Source organism: Sturnus vulgaris, chromosome 5, assembly GCF_052056855.1.
Source record: "Sturnus vulgaris isolate bStuVul1 chromosome 5, bStuVul1.hap1, whole genome shotgun sequence".
Taxonomy (NCBI): domain Eukaryota; kingdom Metazoa; phylum Chordata; class Aves; order Passeriformes; family Sturnidae; genus Sturnus; species Sturnus vulgaris.
This window is the reverse complement of record NC_142247.1, coordinates 71,820,144-71,843,711: the sequence shown is the minus strand read 5'-3', so window position 1 is coordinate 71,843,711 and position 23,568 is coordinate 71,820,144. Positions and strand designations below refer to the sequence as shown.

Here is a 23,568-nt window from a genome sequence, read left to right as displayed (position 1 = left end):
CAATCCCCAATCCCCATCCTTATCTATATCTATCCCCAGTCCCCATCCCCTGTCCCCATCCTCATCCCCATCCCCATCCTTATCTATCCCATCCCCTATCCCCATCCCCATCTCCATCCCCATCCCTATCTTCATCCCCATCCCCATCCTTATCTATATCCATCCCCATCCCATCCCCATCCCCAATCCCCATCCTTATCTATATCCATCCCCATCCCCATCCATATCCTCATCCCCATCCGTCTCCATCCCATCCCCAATCCCCATCCTTATCTATATCTATCCCTATCCCTATCCCCATCCCCATCCCCATCCCCATCCCTATCCCCACCCCACGGCGCTCTCTCCCCCCGCTCCGGGGGCGGAGGCGGGGGCGGTCCGGGCCCGTTCCGCACCTCCCCCGGCGGCAGGGGAAGGGGGGGCCGGTGGCCGGGGCCGTGGCCGGGGCCGTGGCCGGGGGAGGGAGGGCATCGCCCGCCCGCCCCGCCGGGAGAGAGCGCCGGGAGCCGCGCCGGGACGGCCGCGCCGAGGCACCATGCGGGCTGCGGGGCTGCTGCCGCTGCTGCTGCTGCTGCTGCTGCTGCACGGTGAGTGCCGCCCCTCCGCTTGCCGTGCCTCCTTCCCCGCTTCAAGCATCCCTCTCCTTCTCGCCGCGCTCCTCTCTCCCCGTTACTATTGGCGAGTTGGGCGGAAAAGCGGCCGGGGGACGCCGGGCGCTCACCCTCCGCCTGAATGCGGCTGTATCGCAGCTTTATCGCGCCTTTATCGCGCCTTTATCGCGGCTTTATCGCGCCTTTATCGGAACCCCGGGCTCATCCAGCCCTCCGCGGCAGCGCAACTTGGGGCGCAGGAGCCGCAGTGCTGCTTCACTCTGCGGAGCGATGAGCCCGACCCTCCCGCTCTGCCCTCCCGCATCCCGCTGCCCAAACCCCGCTCGGGGGTCCGGGATCCTGGGAGAGCGCCGAGATCCTCACACCCCTCTTTTGGGGAGCCAGGGGGGAATTCGGGCTCGGCGTGCTGGGGCTGTCCGTGCAGTGGTCCAGGTGCTGCACCCACGGAACGTGAGATGGCGCGGGAGGAGAGTGGGGAATGCTGCTGGAGACAGCAATTCCCGCGTGGAAGTTGGTGGTGGAGTTGGGAAAAAGGTTAAACTGGAGATTTTTGGGGATGTGTCGTGCTGGGGAGGTTTGGGAGTGGAAAGAGTTCCCGGGGTCCTGCGGTAGTGTTGAGGTTCAGGGTGATGGAGTGGGAGTTGTGACTCTCTTAGTGGCGTGTTTTGCTGGAGAGGTGGCCATAAAACACATGGAAAAGTAGCAGGGAAAGGAAATGCACTCATGCTTTCCAGAGTGAATAGAGGTAGGGAGGAGTGGGGCATTTCTTCATTGTAATCAGGGAAAGTGAGGGAGGTGCAAAATGAAAATGAAAATAAAATAAAATAAAACAAAATAAAATAAAATAAAATAAAAATTAAATCCTGCTCCAGCTCATGGCTCCCAGAAGAGCTTCTGCAGAACTGAATGTGCTTTTATTCAAGGTAACAAAAGCTGGGGGATGCTCCGGAGGTAAAAGCACAAGTGAAGGCAGGGCCCTGGAGATTTAACTCGGGTGAATTCCCAGAGGTCTGGCTGAAATCTCTGCCTGCTCCTTTTTTTTTTTTTTCCTGTTCCTCTTGGGACTCGCAGGGTTTGGTGGGCGAGCAGGTGCAAACCCCCATCTGTCCCTGATGTTAACACGGGCTTTAAAAGAGATTTCTTCTCCCATTAAAACTCAGGAAAGCCCTGAGCATCATTAATACTGGCACAAAGTAGGAGCTGTTAATGCAATTTTTCTTGTGCTGGCCAGAATTTAGCTGAGTTTAGCTGACTTTGCCTTCTCAGAAGGTTTTGTTCTCTTTTCAAAAATGAGGTGATAAATACACTGGGATTGGAACAAAACGAGCTCTCGGTGGCAGGACGTTTTTGGGACCTGTTTCTATAATACTCTGAGGCGATCCTATTACATCTTTCTCAAAAATTAATTGATTAAATCCTTCAAAACAGTGTTTTCTGCCATTCACTGCTGCTCTTAAATTTTGAAATAAGCTGCTTAGAAATGCTTTTATGTTGCTCCCTGGGTATAGGAACCAGAATTTTATTCCTTAGGGGCCAAGATAGGCGTCCCTATTTGCTGAATATTTGGGCTCAGAGTCACAGCACTGTTTAACTCCAAGATTTGTATTTGCTGTGATCATCTGAGCTCCTCAAAGCCTAAAATTCATCTTTATTTTCCCCTTCCTCCTTAAATGGGAAGAAGCTGGGTTTGTAAGTGAACCTCTAATATTTTGGGTATCTTAGGAAATAATGATTGAGATGGACTCTGCATGATTTGCTGTGTTTAAATTGGAAGTGAAATGAGAGTTGGGGATTTCAGAATTTGTTTTTGGGAGGTGACAACTTTGTGTGGGGCAGAGCAGAACCAGCCCAAGGTTGCTGAAGTTTTTAAAAGCATCTCTCTGGGATACAGCAACTTCCTTAGAAATACTGACTTCCAGGCTTGTAAATCCTAATCCCCTGATTCTGCAGAGATTCCCCTCTATATCCTTGCTTAAATCAGAAGAAAATCAGCTTCAGACAAGGCACAGCCAGTGTGTACAAGAGATGCAGCAAATAGAGCATTAGGCAAAAAACATCTTTAAATTCCACCAGCCATGGAGGGGCTCAGAGTTACCCATTGCAGCATCTTCATGGGATATTTTATTTTATTTATTCTTTCTCCACATTGCATCTCGTATTCCCAGAGGCGGTCTGATAGCAAAAATTGCATCAGGAAGAGACAAACAATACTTTTTATTCTCAGGGTATTCCAAAGAGCCACGGCTCAAACCTGTCCTGGGGGCAGAAAAGGACAGGAAGGTCTTTTGCCAGAGATGAAGCACCGGGCTCAAAGCAAACCACAGATTGATGGGTTTGAAATCCTTGTTGCCAAAACACCGCTTTTCATTCCCGAAGCTGAATTCCCAGGCTACCTCCCCGGTACTGAGAGTTCCGTGGTACTGGGAGTTCGTGTTTGTCGACGAGCTGTCAAAGATGTGCATTGAAAAAACTCACATTTTATCCATTGAATACTAATCCGGACACGGGCTGGAGGAGGGAACTGGGGCCATGTCCCCAGGAGAAAAAAAGAAAAAAGTTTAACCAGTGGGTTTTAGAATCAGAAGCAGAGAGACTCTTCTAAGGTGTTGTGTCTCGGAGGAACTTTGATAAGATTTTTGCGACCTTTTATGCCATTTTAGAAGCGCAAAGCCTTCAATTCCCGGCAGGGACGCAGTAACACTACCCCGGGGGCTGTTTGGGAGGCTTAATTAAAGGATTGTTTGTAAATCACGTGAGGATTCCTGGATGAAAGGGACTGGAACCATGCAATATACTGATTTAATTCCAGGGAGTTACTCTGAAGGCTTGTGAGGATGATCATTCATGCTGGTGGTGACGGGAGAGTGGTCGGAAATAATTTCTCAGCATTTACAGGGAGGCTGGGGTAGCACTTTAGTTATTATTTTCTCTATAAACCATGTATCTTCTCTCCCCATCTGCATTTCTGAAAGGTCTAAACCCACCAGCATGAGTTCTGGGGTGTTTTTGGGGGACTGAGGGAGGTAATTTACAGCCAGTGAGGATCCCTCTAGCTGTGCTGTGCCCCATTATCCTGGGGTTTTATCACTTTGTGACAGCAGAGAGGAGCTGTCGGGGTTCAGGTACCCTAAATTTTGTCCCTTTATCCATGATGCTGCTCTGGGTGTCCCCTTTGCCATGTCCCCAAGGACCCAGCACAGCACCCAGAGCCCCCTGGAGCTCTGCAGAGCAGGGGAGGACGGGCTCTGAGGATAACCCCGAGTGGGGATTTATCCTTACAGGGTGATGCTCTGTGGAGGTGAGGTCCTGCTGTGCCATCTGCCTGAGCTGCTCTGTGCTACAGGAGCTCAAACCCCAAGCTCAGGTGCCTTCAGCAGCTTCATCCACCTGCAGGTGGTCCAGGCAGGATGATGCCTGCAGCAACCCCACCTGTGGATGTGCAGGAATTCCTCCCTCCCTGCTGCTCAGCTGATGGGGAGTGACAGGTAGAAACGTGCAGCTTGTGAGCCCGAGTGTGTGCCTGACCTCCGGTGCCGTTCCCAGCCTGACACCACTCCTGCATGGCCAAGAGCCACCCTGAGCTCTGTCCAGAGCAGCACGGGGGGGGTTGAGCCCTGCAGGAATCCGGGTGACCCGGTCGGGTCCATTCCCCGTGTGCAGGCATGTGAAATCTCACCAGCCCTCCCCAGAGCTTTCACTCACTCCTGCCAGCTTCCTGCTCCAGAGCCTGTTTACGTGCTCAGCTCCTTCCACAACTGGCCCATCTCCACCTAAGGATGTTGTTTCTGAATTCTTGCAATGCCTGCCCTTTCCTTCACGGAGAGATCCTGAGCAAACCTTGCTGCTTTTTTTTTTTCTCCCACTCTCTAAGCAATGCACGCAGTCATCTGGCATTTCCAGTTTCCAGTTACCTGTGCTATGTCCACAGCCACCCCCAGGGCTTTGCCAAATATTCCACGTTGCAGAGTGCAGTTCCTTTAGGTTTGGAGCTGCCAAGCAAATCCATAAAGTCTTTCACTTGCAGTTTGTGAGGCCACCCCGATTCTCCAAGGGGGTCTTGCAACTCCTTTGGGGATGTTCCACCCATCTCCCCCAAAAACCTCTCTGTTTGACATTGGGGCTTAATAAAAAAAAAAAAAAAAAAATCCTCATTTTTTCCCTGAACTGCCTGGTGGGATGGTGTCCCACACCCCAGAGTGAGGGTGCTTCCCCCAGTGCTTCATTATTTGGGAGGTTTGGGGACGATTTGAACTTCATTGGGTTTTAAGCACTCTACTTATATATTTGCTGTAGTACTGGGCTGAAGCCTTGCAGTGTTTAGCTCTGGAGATCCATGAGGAATACACAGACCCAGTGCAAACAGGCAGGAGGGGCGTGCTCTGCCCATATCACAACTCCAGAGGTGGTCAACCATTGGGGCTATCTAAAAACATGCTAATTTTTATGTTGAAAAGCCCTGTCTAGGGAGGTAGACAGAGCTGGGGAGAAACAGATAATCTTCCTTGTTACAGTATGAAAACCATATAAGATTTTTCTTCAGCTATAAACTGAAGAGGTGAAATGCTGTTTAAAGAACTGGCTGTGGTGGAGTTCCTCTCCCTATTTTTCAAGTGTTTGGTGGCCAGACTGTGCAGTGAGTGGTCAGGGATGGAGGGATTCTCTCATCTGGGGCTGCTGTGGTGCAAATACAAATACAAAACATTGAGAAGTGTTCAAAAGTGTAGATGTGGTGTTTAGGGACATGGTTTAGTGGTGGACCTGGCATTTTAGCTTAATGCCTGGACTTAAACCTCCTAGAGGTCTTTTCCTACTAGTGATTCCATAGGCAGGGACAACTTCCATTATCCCAGGGTGCTCCAAGTCCCAGTGTCCAGCCTGGCCTTGGACATTTCTAGGGATCCAGGGGCAGCCACAGCTGAATCTTGGAAAATGCCAATAGGAACTTTCATGCCTTTGGGGGGGAGTGTGCAGAGCTCTGTGGTGGCTTATTTGGGGTGACTTTTTGAGGGTTACATGTCCATATGAACTTGATTTGAGCTGCTGTGTGTCTTAGAGCCAGCCTTTAACACTGAATATTGCTGAAATCCGTTGGCAACCAGAAAATGCCAGGATACCCTAAAGAGAAAAAAAAATACCTTTCTCCTTCAAGCGGTGAAGCGAAGCTGCTGAAACTCCAAAAGCACCAAAATCTTTCATTACTCATCTGCCTGTCGGGCCCCAGGTCTGGCTGATGGAAGTTTTCTCATCACCAGGTGTGCCTGTTTAGCAAATCTTTGCTCCCTGCAGCTCTGTGTGTTGCAGGCACCTTTTCTGCCCCGTAAATAACGTGGTGCTCACGACTGCCTTGGCCACAGGCCAGGACACCAGTGATAGTTTGGTGACAAAGCATTGCAAGGACACGAGGAGAATTCAAACAACTTATTAAAATCGACTCAGTGTGATGCCTCAGAGCCCAGCAGAGAGCAGGAGGGAGAAGGAATGGGGGTGAACCTTTATTTTGGGCAATGGGAATTCCAGCGCTGCTGGAACATCTACTTCTGCATCCAAAATGAACAGCAGAGGGAAAGGAACAGATTTGGCTTTCAGCAAGGCTCCACTTGTGAATAACATCCAAGGTTCTGTGTCTTGGGGCTGGGTGGCAGCAGGGAAGGGATGGGTTCCAGTTTGGACAAACTGGGATGACTGGACTTGAAGAGGAAGGGAGAAGTCACAGAGTGACTCTTCTGCTTTTTCCTGCCACTGAGGGACCCAAGGCAAGGCCATGTAGGCTCAGATATTTAACTAAGGTGTTTAAGGTTGAAGCTGAGTTATCTTTGAATTTAGCTGTGTCTTCTGAATGCAATTCAGATATGTCTTGGGATGATTTATCCACTAGACATGCTTGCTTCCATAAATGCTCCCCAACATGGGCTGATGTCACACCAAAAATATCCAGGACCTGCCCCTGGAAACACTTATGTTGTGTAACACTGTCTGTATGCACTCAAAAATGGTAAAAAAAATAATTGGTTTGGGGATTTGGACAAACTTCTTGCTGGTGGGTCAGGAGTGAACCCTAAAGGCTGCAAAAAAACAGATCTGTGCTTGTTGTCAGGTGCAGGACAGATCCTTAGAAACAGGCAGAGATGGGATCTGTGTTTAAAGATCCTCCAAAACTGAAAAGATACTTTTTTTTTTTTTTTTCTTTCTGAGTTGGTCCCATTTTAGATGTTGCTTTGAGGTCTAGTTCACATCCTTATCATCCTGAATAAAAATTGGATTAATCCAGGGGCTTTTTCTCCATTTCACAGGGTCTTGTGTGCAAGGAGCTTTGGTCTTCAGCCACATAGCTGATGAGGGTGGTGAAAGGGGAAGGAAGGTCATTTTCCAGTGGAAGAATAAGGCCTCAGTTATTAATGGCAAAGGCTGAAGTTTTCTCTCTCAGCCTTAATTGATTTTGGCAAATTTAACTGGAGGAGGAGGTAGAAATTGGCTTAGAAATTAAGCTCTAATACTTAAATATATATTAGATCTATTGTAGAGAAATGAGGAGACAGCCTTGTTAGACATTTATTCTAAGTGGCTTCTGCTGGATACAGGCAAAGAGAAAAATACCCAATTTCTAACTTGGACAAAGGGGACTTGAAAGGCACTTCAGAAAGGCTTGGAGAAACTCTGTTTGAGAAAGTTCTTCTTTGAAACCTAATAGCAAAGACCACTTTTTTTTTCCCCTTGCTCCCTGGAGTCTAAAGGCAGGAGAGCAAGATAAGACATTCTACCACGTATGCAAATGGGGGAAAAAAAAGGGAAAAGTTTAAATGATACTGCTGCAGGCTGTGGAAAGTGGAGAGCTCTCAGGGTGACTATTATGTGCTCCTTATCAAAATATTGTGAGCCCTGACTGTGAGAAAAAGCAGAGTAGTTAAAGAGATGCTCTGTGCCAGCATGGATCTGGTTAGCTGTGGTTGTACTGGAACATCAAGTAACCAGGGTCCTCAAAATACATCTATATCTATCTATATCTATATCTATATCTATATCTATATCTATATCTATATCTATATCTATATCTATATCTATATCTATATCTATATCTATATCTATATCTATATCTATATCTATATCTATTTATATCATCTATATCTATGTATCTACATCTGTATCTATATCTATGTCTATATTCACATTAAATAAGCAATTAGGTTGTCCTCATTGGACATTTCTAATTTATCAAGCAACAGAAGAAATATTTAAAGCACAGGTGAGGGAGGCAAGTTTTCTACCACGTACTGAGTCAGTTAATAAAGAGCAGCCTCAAAGCAGGTTGTGATTGCAGAACTCCAAATCAGTATTCTCATCATGCATTTTTTACAGCCATCACTCTCTGCTGGCAACCTGATTTGGTTTTTGGAGCCTGAAGGAATAAAAAAAAAAAAAAAAAAAAAGAAATAAACAAATAACAATTTGTTCCTGTGGGTTTCTCTTGGCAAAGTAGAGAAAGTAGCAACACAGAGTAAAGGCAGAAAAAAGCTTCCTCTTGTTTTATTGTCTTTTTTGTTGGCTTTTTCTTTTTAATATTGGTCTCATTTTCAGATGGAACAGCACCTTGTTCTGATTTGATGCAATGCTAAGAAATGTTTGTGCTCTCCACTGCCTCATCCTAAGGGCACATAAATTAATGCAACATTGCCATAAAACCCCCAAAATCCTCTGTGGCAATGAAAAGCTGTGATACCTGTGCTGCAAATGGGATGAACCAGCAATTCTGGGGCTCCCAGAAATCCTGATCCAACTGAGAGACAAGCAGGACAAAATATTAGCAGAATGGGACAGGCATCATGTCAGCTGTGAAGCCGGAGAGCAAAATTCACAGCCTTGAGGCCGAATTTCAAGTGCAGGAGTTAATCTCCCCATCACCTCCACTTTCCTGAGCCTCAGGGTCGTTCCCATGTCCAAAAGCCAAGGAGAGATGCTGATCTCTTTGACATAAAGAATAAATTTTCCTGTCCTCTGCAGTACGTGGAATACTGCGGAAAAAGAAAGTTTAGAGATTAATGCAACACCCTATTATAGACAATTATTTTGTTTCCTTACAATTTTCCCAGATGGCTAAAAAAAGCCCTCAAGGCTCTCAGTCCATGTGATTTTGTGGGCTTCTAAGACAGTTCCTGCCCATGAATGGCACCAATAAATCCCCATTAACCGCATTCAACAGGAGAATGATCTTTTTTTCTCATTAAAGCCTCACAAAGGGTTCAAAACCTCATTTTATGGCAGGGTGCTTTGATTTAAATGGATGTGGCTTAAATTATGAATTTTAATCATGACTTAAAATACAGGAGGAGAAAGTAATAATTTGAATTATTCGATTTTTATCATGTTTTTCATTTACAATTCATAGCTATATCCCTTAAGCAGGGCTGATTCTCCTCATTGTAAAACTTGGAAATTTACAGCCCACTCTTGCCTTTCAACTGTGTTTTCTAACCAGGCTGGCACACTCTGAACATATTTGTTGAAGGAATTTTATAGCCTGAGACCTCTCTATTTTGATTTCTAATTTATGCATCTCTAGAGTCGTCCTTGGTAATGATGAATAAAACTAATTTAGGGTTCACAGGTGGAAATCACTCTTTGCCTGTAGAGGAAATGTCTGTTAAACTGACAAATGCAAAAGAGCATTTTAAATTCCTTTAAGATACATCAAATAATGAGGACGTGGGTACCTTATGCAATAAACTTTTCATCGAACTTTTCAGTTTAGTGCTAAGCAATTCACTGAGCAAATCTCCAGCATCAATCTGTGATGGAGTAAGTGACTGAAAAGAATTGTTCTGTGTCCCTCTAGGGTTTCAAATAAACAGGAGTCGTTCCCTTAAAATTTGCTTTTACTGTTTAAAATGGGAGAGGAAACAATTTCGTTTTTCAGCCACCAGTTTCCAGTTGTTTTCACAGCCTGGAATTAACTGTTGGTGGAGCAGCTGGATGTGTCTCTCCTTGATCTGCAGAGGGAATTTCAATGATAGCTGAGGTTTATGCACATAACTTTTGACTGTCTTACTGGCTATCCCATGCTGAATGTCTGGATGCCCATAACTTAGGCAGAAAGCAATTAAAGAGAAGCAAAAATTAACAATACTTCCTTTAATTGACGGCCCTGTTTTTGTCTTACATCCAAATCCAACCCCACTTATTGTTGGAAAATCCGAGTTCCCCAAGTGCCAGGGATGTCCTGGTTGGGTTTAGTCTCACTGCAATATATTTAATGTTCTTTTTGGTGCTAGATGATAAAATCTGGTCTCCCAAAACTTAGGAAGAGATTTGGCCTCGATGGATTGTGGCCCATTCCCCTCATCCAGCCTGTTCTGATGTGTCCCCTTGCTGATCCAACATGAGAGCATTTTCCCCAGAGAGTTTGGCAAATAAAACTTTGCTGTTTAAGGCAATGGCCACAGAGGCGAGAAAAGGAAGGAAAATAAAATAATCCTGAGGTGATAGTGATTGCCACTCCTGCCATCACTGCTTTGCACGAAGCCATTCCAGTGGGGGGACACATCTGCTTCTGCTGCAGCACATCAGTTTAGGCTGATAAAGGTCTCTGAGAAGATGCAGTTTGAGCCAGCTCAAGGTGGAGGATGCTCCAACAGACCCTGGGCAGGTTCCTGCAGCTCTCACTCTGCATTTCCTCAGTCCAAATCCCTCTCAGGCTCTTGGGAGGAGCAGCATCCCACGATGGCCATGCTCCTGAGAAGTTCTTCCATGCTGAGTGGTTATCAAAACCTGGCCTGTAATTCACCATCTCACCCCTAAAGATTATTTTCTGGGGAGTTTTCCAGTCAGGAGAAGGTCAGTAGTGGATGGGGTGGTGTTCAGCAATTCCTAATGAGGACAAGGATGGGTAATACAAGCCCCACTGTTGGCTGCCCAGTGAAGTACAAAACCTGTCACCCATCACTGTCCACGCTCCCCATTCCAGGTTTCTCCAAATCATGGCTTCAGTTGCTGGGGGTGATTCAGGGCCGCCAGTTTGGGAGGGGGTAAAAAGCTTTTATTCTGGCAAAGGAAGTGGCTCAAGCAGGGTGGAGTGGTGGAAGGGTGGTGAAAAGTAGAAATGTGAGGTTGAGAAGTGGGGGATGTCATGATCAGTGTGTGCATTTATGAATGTCCTTTACAGAGAATTGGGGAGGGAAACACAGGAGTCCAAACTGATGGGAAAAAAGTTGGTTTTCTGCTTTAAAAAAATCCACCTGTTTGTGTATTCCTATTACTGCATCTGGCCAAGGGTAGCTGATAGCTGCACCAGGTAAAATTTTGGGCATTTAAAGGAGTTTGGTGGTCACAGGAAAACCCCAGAGAGCAGTGCTCTTCTTCCCTGACCATGTTAGAAATGAAAATTCCAGCATTTTGTCAGCATCCTTGATGGAAGCAAAGTGACCTGGCCCCATCAGCAGCTCCTGGTCCTTCAGGAGTCTCTGCACTTCATGCCTGGTCAGTGCAGAGGCTTTCAACATTGCAGGACATGCCTGGACAATTGGATATGCCTTTGGATGGGTGCAGAGCTCCAGCACTGTGGTTACTGGTGAGAAATTCATGGGTGGAGAGTGAGTTATTTTAGACCAGACACAAAGCCAAGCTCTGGAGTGGTCCCACTGCCTACAGCTCTCTGTATCTCCACTTTCCACACAGAAAAATCCCACTGCCAATCCTGATAAAATACTGCAAGGGGGAGAGGGAAAAAAACCAAACAAACCACCAAACAAAATAAAAGAAGTCAGGAAACCACCAAAAGAAGCTGTGTGTGCCTTGGGGGTGTGATGGGGAGCACTGGGGGGACAGCACACAGAAGGAATGCTGGCTATTTTGGGGCTGTGTTTGTGTTTGAGAGGGAGGAGGAGGAGGAGGAGGAGGAGGAGGAGGAGGAGGAGGAGGAGGAGGAGGAGGAGGAGGAGGAGGAGGAGGAGGAGGAGGAAGAGGAAGAGGAGGAGGAGGAGGTTTTGTCTGCTGTGAAAGCCTTTTGCATGTCTGGCAGGACAGCTCCAATCTGATTAGGAGGAGGCTTGATCAGGAGGAGGCTCACTGGGGGGGCAGCAGAAGTGGGGATGGATGGATGGATGGATGATGGATGGATGGATGGATGGATGGATGGATGGATGGATGGATGGATGGATGGATGGATGATGGATGGATGATGGATGATGGATGGATGGATGGATGGATGGATGGATGGATGGATGGATGGATGGATGATGGATGGATGGATGATGGATGGATGGATGGATGATGGATGGATGGATGGATGGATGATGGATGATGAATGATGGATGGATGGATGGATGGATGGATGATGGATGGATGGATGGATGGATGGATGGATGGATGGATGATGGATGGATGGATGATGGATGGATGGATGATGGATGATGGATGGATGATGGATGATGGATGGATGATGGATGATGGATGGATGGATGGATGGATGGATGGATGGATGGATGGATGATGGATGATGGATGGATGATGGATGATGGATGGATGGATGGATGGATGGATGATGGATGGATGGATGGATGGATGGATGGATGGATGGATGGATGATGGAGGATGGATGAATGATGGATGGATGATGGATGGATGGATGGATGGATGGATGGATGGATGGATGATGGATGGATGGATGATGGATGGATGGATGGATGGATGGATGGATGGATGGATGGATGGAAAGCTGCTTTCCCTGGGGCTGCCCTGAGCCCAGCTGGCCTTTTAGGGAGGGTTCCCTTCTAATCCAGCTCAGAAGCAGTTTTGGGGCAGGGGTTTATCTCTGTCTTGGCTGGTCAGATTGGTACCCTGAGGTGCTGGAAGAGGAGTGTTGATCAAGGGGATGGGGGAGGAGGAGTGGCACAAGGAAACCACTGATGGGGAACTGCCTTTGAAGCTGGATTTTGGAGAGCTCTTTTGGGATCCCACTTTATTTATTTTTATTTTTATGTATTTTCTCCTGTTCTGAAGGCTGACACTCATCACAGTGAGGGGAAGGGTAAGAAAAGTGCAGCCCATGAGCTGCTCTTGCAAAGATTTCATCTCGGTCTGAGCAAAGGCATTCACCCCACAGAGGGACAGGAAAGAAAAAAGGCAGTAAGATTTTCTCTCTGCTCAAACCTGACAAGATCAGATGCTCACAGCCTATGTCTGAAGAAATCAGAAGCATTCCTGCCTCAGGAATTTATTTCTTAGATGATTTTTTTTTAGAAAGAAAATAGAGGAAATATTGGAGGAAATATTTATTAGAATTTATTTCTGAGACCCTCAGATCTCTCAGCCTCTGTTTTAAGCACCAAGACTATTTGCTGAGATGGACAGTTGTGCCTGTGGTCAGATTTCCCATTTTTCTCCTCACAAAAGGCAAGAAATGGCTTGTTACAGGAACCTAGTGCCACCTGCACCTCTCAGGACTCCCCAAAGCCAAAGAGCTGCAAATTTTCCCAGTCTGTTCAAGCTATAGCTGTTGCAATGAAACTGCCAAGAGTAGGGAAAGGAGGAGCCCTCTGCTTGATAATCTTGATTAGGAATAAGGAATTTGTTCTGTACTAATAAGGATCAGTTTTTGGATCTGCTTGGATTTGGATTTGAGCCATCTTCCCAGGGGTGAGGGCCTAGCATCCAGATGTCCTGGTGCTGTAACTCATCTCCATCATAGGTTTGGGCTACCCTCCAAGCATCAGGGGTGTTTGCAAGAAGGGGATTTGCTCCACATCTTGCTTTCCTCCAACACTGCTTCTGCTCCTGTTTGGGAGAGCTGATTTGAATCCTGCAGCAGCACAGGACTTGGCCATCTGCTACATCATCCTTAGTCCCAAAATGCAGTGCTTGGATTCCAGTACATCCTATTTATTTGGCTGCTCTGCTGTGCAGAAACTTCCTGGGCAAAGGACCTGATGCTGTTGGTTTGCCTCATTTGAGCATTTCAGCCTCTCATCAGTGACACTGTGGCTCAAATTGAGAGGTCTGGGTACTGGAACTGGTGATGGAGAAGCAGAGCAATGCCAGGCCAGTTTGAGTGGAGCTCTGGTGTAATGGGAGGTGTCCCTGCCCATGGCAGGAGGGCTGGAATGAGATGATCTTCAATGTCCCTTCCACCCCAAACCATTCTGTGATTCTGTGATGATTCTGTGCCAGCCACCAGGGGTAGGAGCATGCCTGCACCACAGAGCAGTGTCTGCAGTACATAGGCTTGCAAGTTATTAATTATTTAAAGCAATCAGTTGCTAAGAATTTAAAGCAAACAACAATCAATTACTGAGAATTATCAATGAGCATTGCTAGAAATTGTCATTTGCTTTTGATGGCTCAGCTCTTTCTTGCCTCCATGGTCAGCAGGCTCAGGGCTTGATCTCTGAGTGGTGTCCAGCAGCATTTTATCCAATTATAATTTCCAGAGATGTCAGGATGAGATGGGGCTCAGGGCGGTGAGAGGGAATTTTTGCACAGCTGATAGTGCTTCTCCAAATGCACATTTGAAATCTGTGGGGGGATTTTTCAGCTGTCTCTTCTGCTTAGCTGTAATCAGGAATGCTGTTTTCAGGTAGTTTTGGCAGCAAAGCCATGCTTTGATTTGGCATGGGATCACTTGCAAACATGCCAGGAATGTTCATGTAGCTGCAGCCTTCACCAGAGCAGGGGCTCCATCTCCACTGCCCAGCTCCAGGATTACAACCAGCAGCACCCACTGAATCCCAGTTCAGCACCCTCCTCTGCTCTGCTGGTGGCTTTCTGTGGGTCCCATCATGTCCCTGCCCTCTCCTCCCGTCTCCAACCCCACCATGACTCCAGCTCAGCTCCCTGAAGGAAATGCCCAAGCTCATATGTCAGAGTTTCCCTGCTGAGCCCAAAGCAGGAGCTGGTGTCTGTCACCCCAGGAGCAGAGGAATTGGGATATGATCACCCAGCCCAGCCCCACAGCTCCCTCCTGTACCCAGAGCTGCCACTCACCTCCGTGGATCCCCTCCAAGGTGGGAACTCAACCTGGTATTTGCAGACCTGATGGCCTCTCTTAGGAGAACGAGGAGGATGATCAGCAGCAGGGAGAGGATGCAGCTCCTTCTTCCTTCCTGCTTCCTTTGCTCCCTTCCCTTGCCCTGCCATGGCCTTCCCTAAGGCACAGCCACCAGGCACTGCCCTGGAGAGAAGGATTTGATGGCAGGGAGAGGTCAGGAAAGCCCTGAGCTCAAAAGGTGACATGAACTCTGTTCCATCCAGACCTCTCTGGCTATAGGTGCTGTAAGCTTTGCTTTCCTCTAGATACCATTTAGGTTTTTCCTCCCTGACCAGCAAATTTCTTTGTGCTCAAACTCACTACCTGTCCAGGGAGTTTTTGGGGAGCTACAACCATTGCTCTGTGCTGTATTTTTTATCATATATTACATTTTTTTGCTGGAGTTTCTCAGCACGCAACCACGCCATTGAAACCTACTGAGTGCCAAGCCTTGCATCCCCAACCCGGTGACATCCCACAACTTCCCATGCTCTCCTGCTCAGCTGCAACCACGCAGGAATCTCACTCCTTGCTGGGCTGCTGGGTGGACAACATTGTTCCCCTATTGAGTCATTAACAATGAGGTCATTGGGCTGGAAAGACAATGTCATTCAGCAGCCAAGAGCCCAGCTGGCTGATCCAGCTTGTGTCTCATCTCCTATGACAAAGCCACTTTTAATTGACTAATTAAAGCTTTTGCAGGCTCCATCTTGGAAGGCATGACCAAAATAGACATTGTTCTTTGTCAGCATTAAGTCAGACCAGTTGGCTGATTAAGAAGCAAGACCTTTCTTCCTTCTCCACTTTGCCCCTTGCCGTGCAGGCCTTAATTCCTGGTCCTGGCAATGGGAAAACCTCCTCAGAAATATCCCACCATGTGTAGCAGAGCAAGCTGTTTGAATGAGGCCCCAAGGTCCTCAAGACAGCTCACCCAAAGCCCACTCAAGCCACTTTGGGACAGCCTCTCTGTGTTAGCATCACACTTTTTGTCAGACACTTAATATTTTGGGTTCCCAGCTCCTGTAGGAGTTTGATATTGCACCTAAACCCATTGCATTCTGGTGCTCCCATACCCTGTAGGCCTTACAAGGACAATTTGATCCACTGACTGTGGGCCAAGGGCATTTTTATTCCCATTTCTGGGCCATCTTTCCCTTTATGTACTTTTTGGGTAGTGCAGTGCAGGTGGAAAACAGGGACGTGTCCAAGCACTGGCAAGAGATGTGCCCACAGTAAATCTCTGCTTCCCTCAGCTCCTGCACTGCCAGGACTCTCACCACTCTCTGAATCAAGATGTTTTGAGCCCTGAGACTCAAAGTGGGCACTTCTGCTCTTGACACTTCTTGGTGTCATTGCCTCTCTGAGCAATATCATCCCAAAACCAGTGAATAAATGCGCCCTGAGGGACTCCACAGGACAAACCCTGGTTAGTGCAGCCACCTTGCCATTTCCATAAACCCTCAGGGTTTGTTCTGCCTGCAGTGTGGCTGTCTCAATTCAGATTTATCTCCTTTTTGCTGCCCAGGCCCAGCTGAGCAGAAATGCTGGGTGTGTGTTTACCAGGGCTGGTGTCCCAGCCCTAAAGCACAGCAGCCGCTTCTTTTGAAGAACACACAAAGCAAGGAAGAGGAGCAATTGTTTGGGAGGAAGTTGAACCATAATGTAATAGACTCCCGTGGGATTTACTATTAGTAATTATTTGTATTGCTCTGGCACCCAACCAAGGTTGGGGCCCCGGGTAGAAAGGTGCTGTAAATGAAGACAGCTCCTCTGTCCAAAATCTGTGCACTCTTGCAGGTAGAGATGAGGAAACTGAGGCAGGGAGAGGCTGACAAGTGTAACAAGGGTTGTTTTAGGGAGTTGTGGCTGAGCAAGGAGGTGAGCCAGCACACGGGGATTACAGGAGCATCCTTCCTCTCTGGGGGTAAATCCTACAACAGGGAATTGTAAAAAGGTTTGGGTGGGAAGGGACTTTAAAGATCATCTCGTTCCAGCCCCCTGCCATGGGCAAGGATTCCTTCCTCTGGACCAGGTTGCTCAAATCCCATCCAACCTGGCCTTGGACACTTCCTCTACTTGTGCTGCTTCCACCTAAGGGGTCACTGGGTAACAAATATTCTCTGCTGGTGTCGGAGGGTCCTGCCCTGGGACAACACTGGAAAAGTTAGTTTCTCACTGTTTGTCCCTTTGATAAGTGATTTTTGTGATCATGTGCATTATTTTAAGGAGGGGAGGAGCAGGAGCTATCAAAGAATACAAGTGCTTCAAATGGAAACTGAGTCCCGATGCTCCTGAAAAACAAAACAAAGCAAACAAACAAACAACAAAACAAAAAGCTAAAACGGATTTCTTTTCATGTAAAACGGACCATTTCAGGAGAGTTAAATAATGAGGCAATTACAAAACTGCCAACAATAGAAGCTGATCAGATTACACGGGCCTGTAAGGCCAGATCGTCTCTGGAGCCATTTGGTGGGAAAGAAACTCAGTGCCAGACAGTCTTTAAATAGTTTTGAATAAGAGGGAGGGTTGTCTGTGTCCTTCCCTTCCGAGGCTCTCCCCACCTAAAGAATAGCACCGAGCCTCCTGCCAAGTCCAGGCCATGCCCCAAGGCTCCACTCACAGCCCCAGATATATAAATATACATAAATATATATAAATATAGGTGCTCATGCATGCACATGTGTATATATAGAGCTTCCCAATTATCTGGGAAGACCCCACCCAGAGGGAGGTGTGGGTGTGGAACTGGAAGGGAAAAAAAAAAAAAAAAAGTGGGACCCAAAATAGCACAGACACACAAAGGATCCCAAGGAAATGTGGAGCTCTCCTCACGGCATTGACAGGAAATCTCCAGGCTGCTGGCTTGGTAACCCCAGCTAGAAAGGTCATGGGGGACTGATGGTGGTGGAGAGATGGATCCTGACATCCATCTTCTGCCAAAAATCATGGGATGAGGGGTGTGAGTGGAAGCTTTTGTGTCGGTGAGGATTTGCAGGTGTCCTGCAGAGGAACCTGTCTCCAGCATAGACTGAAAGAGAAGCAAAGCAGACAGAACTGGGGAGTGGTATTTAACCAGGAATCACCCAAAATTTTACTTAGAGAGGGTGGGATGCTTGAGGGTGTCACCAGTGCCTCTTTGAGGTGGCTTCTATGCCACTTGTGCCTTTCACATCACCTTAGAGTGTCAATAAACCAAAGATCTCAGAATCACAGAGTATCTCCAGAAGGAAAGGACTCACAAGGATTATCCAGTTCAAGATATTTCAGGTGATCCTCGTTGGGCTCATCCCGGCCTGGTGGTGGGTGGTGTGTGAGATGGGCTGGGGGAGGTCGTGACTCACGACCCCAAAAAATTAAAAATAAATTTGCTGGCTGGAGGGCGTAAATTTGGGCTGATTTGTGACTCATCAGAGGTACTGGGTGCACAAAGGAGGGTGAGGCTCTGGGCCTTATCGTGCCCTCACCATCTCCTTTCTGCTGGTCTGTTCTGTGTTCTGTCCTAGGGACAGGCAATATCTGAGCCCAGCCCTGACCATGGCCCCAGGGGACTGGCAATGTCCCCACCACAACCAACAGTGGTGACAGGAGCAGGCAGAGGCTGCCTGAGGGCGATTCCTGCTGTAAATCTTCAGGGGACGTGGAGAGGAAAGGGAGGTGCAAGAATCAGGGCACAAAGTGTTGCAGTGCCACAGCAGCACTGTGTGCCAGCACAAGCTGACCTCCCACTCACCCGGCTCCATTTTGTCCCTTTTGTACCAGAGCAGCCTGTGGCCGGGCTGAGGTCTCCTCATTCTTTTGGGTTTAGGGTCTCTCCTCTTGTTTTCTGCTCCTGATGGCTGTGGCTTGGACCTCCTGCGTGCTGGGTCTGCAGCTTCAGCCTCCAGCTGAGGATGCCACCCTCAGTTTTGATGGCACAAGTTTGGGCATTAGGTCCCTGCTGCTAACACCAGCTTTAATGCCTCTCTGTGTTCTGGCTTTGTCAGGCTGTGAGGTCCCAGAGAAGCCAGTGCTCTGTCCTTGGGGTTGTTCCTTTACCTTTAGGAAGAGCCCCCACCACAAGAATGGGAATATTTCCTCCCTTCCTCTTCCTCACTGCAAAAATTAGAGTGACACAAAAAGCGAGGGGAGTTTTGGCTGCACAACCAACCCACAGGAGCTCTGCTCCACAAGATCCCTGTGGCCCTCATTGCCCATGGATAAAGTCTAGACTGATGCACAGCACCCAACTTGAGTGACATTGGATGTGACAACTCCTCCTTGGTGCTGGCCAGCTGGCAGAGGTTCAGCTGGCAGGATGAGTAGCTCAAGGCCAGCTCCATCCCTGCCTTGCTCAGCATGAACCCAAATATGGACCCAGCCAGCTGGAGAGGAGAGCAAGGCGAGGAATTTCATCCCCCTGTGCCACCCAACAGCTTGTAGAGAGCTCTGCCTTCTTGTGGTCCTTTCTCCATGGCAAAAACTGAGAAAAACTGAGTCCCAGGGAGACCTGATTGTGGCCTTTCTGTAGGTAAGGGGCTTAGAAGAAAGATGGGGACAAGCTTTTTAACAGGGTCTGTTGCAATAAGGATGAGGGATGATGGTTTTAAACTGAACAAGGTTCAGTTTAGGTTAGACACAGGGCAGAGATTTTTGATGATAAGGGTGCTGAGATGCTGGCACATTTTGTCCAGTGAAGCTGTGGATGCCCCAGCCCTGGAAATGTTCAAGACCAAGCTGGAAGGGACTCTGAGCATCCTGATCTAGTTGAAGATGTCCCTGCTCATTGCAGGGGGTTTGGACAAGGTTTTAAACATCTGTTCCAATCCAAACTAATCTATGATTCTATGATGTGACATCAAATCTGACATCAGTCAGAGCTTTCTATGCCCAGGAATTAGGAAAGGCAAACCTCAGCTGGGGAGCAGGCTGTGCCCCATCCCTGATGTTTGGTCAGTGCAACATTTAGGAGCTTGTTTTGTGGGGACCACCACCGAATTTCTCCTGAATTAACTTTCCTAAAGTGCATCAGCTCCCCCTCACTAGGTTTAAGAGCTGAGGAGACTTTGATTTGATTTAACAGACTTCATTTGGGCTAAATTAAATAAAGATTGATTTAAAGCTGAACAAGAGTGGCCTCCTGGTGGGTTGTGTGCACTTTGACAAATCCACTCTGAAATCATACCTCCTTTTAATTTTAGATTAATTTTTTCTGAGTTCCCCTGTGCAGACAAGCCATCAGGCTGTATAAAAATCAGCTCCTGTCTTGCAGGCTCACGTCCTCACTCCTTCCCAAGCGGTCTGAAGTCCTCCAGGAAAAGCCAGCGAGGGATGATTCATCTTTCTGGGGTGAAAAGCACAGGGAGAGACTTTTTCTCTGCCTTAGTGAATAAGTCTGTGTCCCCAGACACCCTCATTGGTGAGCAGCAGGGCTGGAGAAAGGAGGTCAGGTCCCCAGGAGGGGCTGCTGGGGTGGGACAGTTCAGCCCTCAAGAGCAAAGCTGATGCTTTGGCCAAGCAGTTCATGGGGTTGGCTTCTCCAAAAGTCTCCTTCCCACCGCCTTGCCCACAGCTCCACAGCTCCTTAGTGCTGGGATCAACTCCTGGCCCAGCCCTGAGCCCTGGGGAGAGGTGGTGAAGTTCCTCCAACCCTTCTTCCACCCCACAGAGAGGTGGTGAAGCTGGGTGGGATCCTCATGTGTCAAGGTGGAATTCCCAATCTGACAGCCCCAGTCTTTAGGTTCTACTCATGGACTTGAGATTCCTGTCCAAGTTCAGAAAAATCTACCCTTTTAACTTATTTGCCTTTTCTTGAAAAAATAAAAAAAGGCTTTTTTAGTGTTCATGTTCACAGACAAAATCCTGAAAGACCATCTTAAATACTTACATCATTGAAGAAAAACCCCAGATATTCAGTGTATAACAAAGCTCAGTATTCCTACAGCTTTCCTGCAGTTTTCAGTGTTGTGTTGACCCACGACCACTGCTTTGGGACAGAAGCACCAGCACTTTACCTTGACCCAGAGAGATTTTCTGGCCCATTACTCGCTGTAAACCTTGAGTTTCTTCCAAAATCCTGTGTGACTTTTGCAGAAATAGAGGGGTCTCAGGGCTAAATGTACCAGACACCGTGCCCTTCAGCAATGAGTGATTGATGCTCTCTTGATGCTGGCCACAAATCTTCCTTCAAAGCAGCAAGGCCATCATGGGACAGCTCCACTCAGTGGGATAAAGGATCCAGGAGAGGACAGGAGCATGGCCATGCTCTGTGTTTTGTAGGGCCTGGTCAGGCTGGGACATGGGGCTCATGCCATGAGGATTTTTGGCTCGTGGTCCCCACGTTTCTGCTCCAGCAGCTCCAGTGCCATTTCCTACAAGGTGTTTATGGCTGCAGAGACCCCAGCTCATTCTGCAGCCTGGGAAGAGTGCAAGGCTGGAGCCAAGTCCCTTAAAAATCCCATCGTGGATGGCATGGAAATAGCCTCATTCCCCAATGGAGAGAGGATTATTTCCAGGCTTAGTGGTGAAAAGTGCCTGTGGGTTGTGTGGATAGAGGTGGGCACGAGTGTTTGTGTTTGTTTGAGTCCTTGACAACCTCCTGTGAAGGATTTTGGAGCTTTCATTTTCCACAGTGGTCTTCCTGTCTCCTTCTGATGGCTTTTTTTGTCTTTCCCTTCACTTTTTAGATAGCCACAGATTTTCCATGAGAAGAGTCATGGAGACACAATCCTAAATAGGATGTCCTATGTTTATCCATAAGAGAGGCTGGGCTTCCCACTGCTGGCATTCCTCACCTCTGGAGCTGGCCATGGGATGCAGAACAGCCTGGAATGGACCAGTTGGGTCCACTTGAGAGAAAAATGGCACTGATCACAAATTTCTTGCAAACCCCAGACTCTGAGGAAAAATTCAGGAGAGGTCCAGGCATGGCATGAAGGACAATTCAAGTTTTTGAGAATGTGGGAGTGAGGAATACTGAGGTATTCCTGCTCCCTCAAATCCACTGTCTGGTCATTAATTTGCAGCAACTGAATCCATTTCTGCCTCCCCAAACGTGATGTTTAGAGGGACCAAGAGGAGACGAGTCAGGGCTGCAGGAAAAGAGGAGTGTGGGGAGGTGTGCATTGGCATGATTATTTTTAATATTTGTCGTACTTCCAAATGAAACAGCAGATGAGCTGAGCTGGCTCAAACACTTGCAGAAAGAGCTGATGGGGAATTTGTTAATGAAGCAAGTTTGTCATCAGAAAGTGCTGGTTCATCAGAACCTGGGTTCTGGGGACATGTGTTGCAGCCCTGGCAGGAAAAGTGTGATCAGGCTGCAGGAGATTTTCTTGGTTGAAACCAAGAAGGTTTAAAGGCTGTTGTGTGAATAAAATAAAGCCAGGCAGATCTAATAGAGAGGATGAAGCAGCCAAAGCTCACGTGAAGTTTGCTTCAAGTCCTGCTCTTTGGGCTTCAGGGTTATTTGTACTTGGTAAAAATAGGGAAAACTTGAATTTTTCCCAGTTCTGGAAGCAGAGTGGCCTTTTGGCTACTGTGGGGATGTGACTCACTGCAAAATGCTGCAGACTTAGAGTCCTCAAGATGATGCTGAAATGCTGTGAGAACTTGCCCCAGATCTCCTGCTGAGGGGTATCTCCAGGCTGGCAGTGGAGTAGGAAGCCCTGGATGCTCCTCTCCATCTGGAGATGAGGCAAAACTGCTTGGGGCTTGAAGCACATCCATCCCCCCCTGCCCTGCTCCATGTCCAGACAGTGAGGGTTTATTGGGAAGGGTTTTTAGGGCAGAGGCTGTGGCTGCAGATTCCTTCAATCTGACAGCAGAGAAGAGGGCACTTGTCAGCATTATTGCCTTGATCTCACTGTCACTTCCAAGCACGTTCTAAACAGCAGCACTTTGAAGAGTTTTTTTCAATAGAGTCTCTTCACAGCAGGGAAAAGGAGGTTCCCTGCTGACAATAAACTCGGTGGCTTTAAATCAGAGTCCAGGCACACTCATTTCATAGAACCATAGAATAGTTTGATTTGGAAAGGACCTTAAAGATCCTCCTATTCTAACCCCATGCCATGGGCAGGGACACTTTCCACTATCCCAGGGTGCTCCAAGCCCCATCCAACCTGGCCTTGGGCACTTCCAGGGATCCAGGGGCATCCACAGCTGCTCTGGGCACCCTGTGCCAGAGTCTCAACCCCTCACAGCCAAGAATCCCCTCCCCTGACCTGCTGCCCACACTTCTTTGATGCAGCCCCTCCCCAGGTGTTATTGCAGCACTAATTAGACCCAGTCATTAGGTCTCATCTTTAATATTTTGCAGAGCAATTCTATCTAAACTATTCTGCAGCGGTTTTTATTCTGGCAGGGGTTTGGAGAGGATATGTCTGCACTGGATGACTGGACTGATGGATTAGAGGGCAAATGCTCTGGCAGCTGCTGTTGGACCTTTCCCCGTTCTCTAACCCAGGAAGCCAAGTTGTTCTTTGGCCTGGGTGAAGCCATTTCATAAAGCTGATGGTGAGGCTGGCAGCAAAGGGGTTGGGTGATGCTCATTAGGACAGCATCTTAAGGCATGGAGAGTGCCAGGGTGGTGTGTAAACCATCCTTGTACCACCTCCCTCACTAAAATCTCCGCAGGCAGCTCAGGAAGACTCAGTTTGGATCCCATCTATCCCTAAGATGATGGAAGGGAAAGAGCCTCTTCACAGGCAAAATTAAAAACCCTGTGAAGTAACCACTTGCTCTGGTGGCTCAGCTTAATTCCAGGATAAATAACACTGCTCTGTGATATTCTGCCAATCAGATCCCTCTCAGAGTTTCAAAAGGAGGTGACAGATTTCCTGTCCTCTGCAGTGACTGGGCTCTGCTGCACCTCAGACATGGCTGCATTGCACTGGGGGGATAAAACCCTCCTTGCTCCCAGGATCTTCTTGCAATGCAAAGAAAATCTCAGGAGCTTCCTGACTCACT

General features: G+C 47.7%; 1 protein-coding gene across 4 annotated transcripts in view; it reads left to right on the top strand.

The window, feature by feature from the left end:
- The first annotated feature begins 462 nt into the window (after nt 1–462).
- Nucleotides 463–23,568, top strand: part of PODXL (podocalyxin like) — a 43,743-nt gene continuing 20,637 nt past the window's right edge. For all 4 annotated transcript variants that reach the window (XM_014882546.2, XM_014882548.2, XM_014882547.2 and 1 more), the window contains exon 1: nt 463–587. In XM_014882546.2, coding sequence (XP_014738032.2) covers nt 536–587 — 52 coding nt within the window. In that variant the 5' untranslated portion in view covers nt 463–535. The remainder of the gene's footprint in view (nt 588–23,568) is intronic.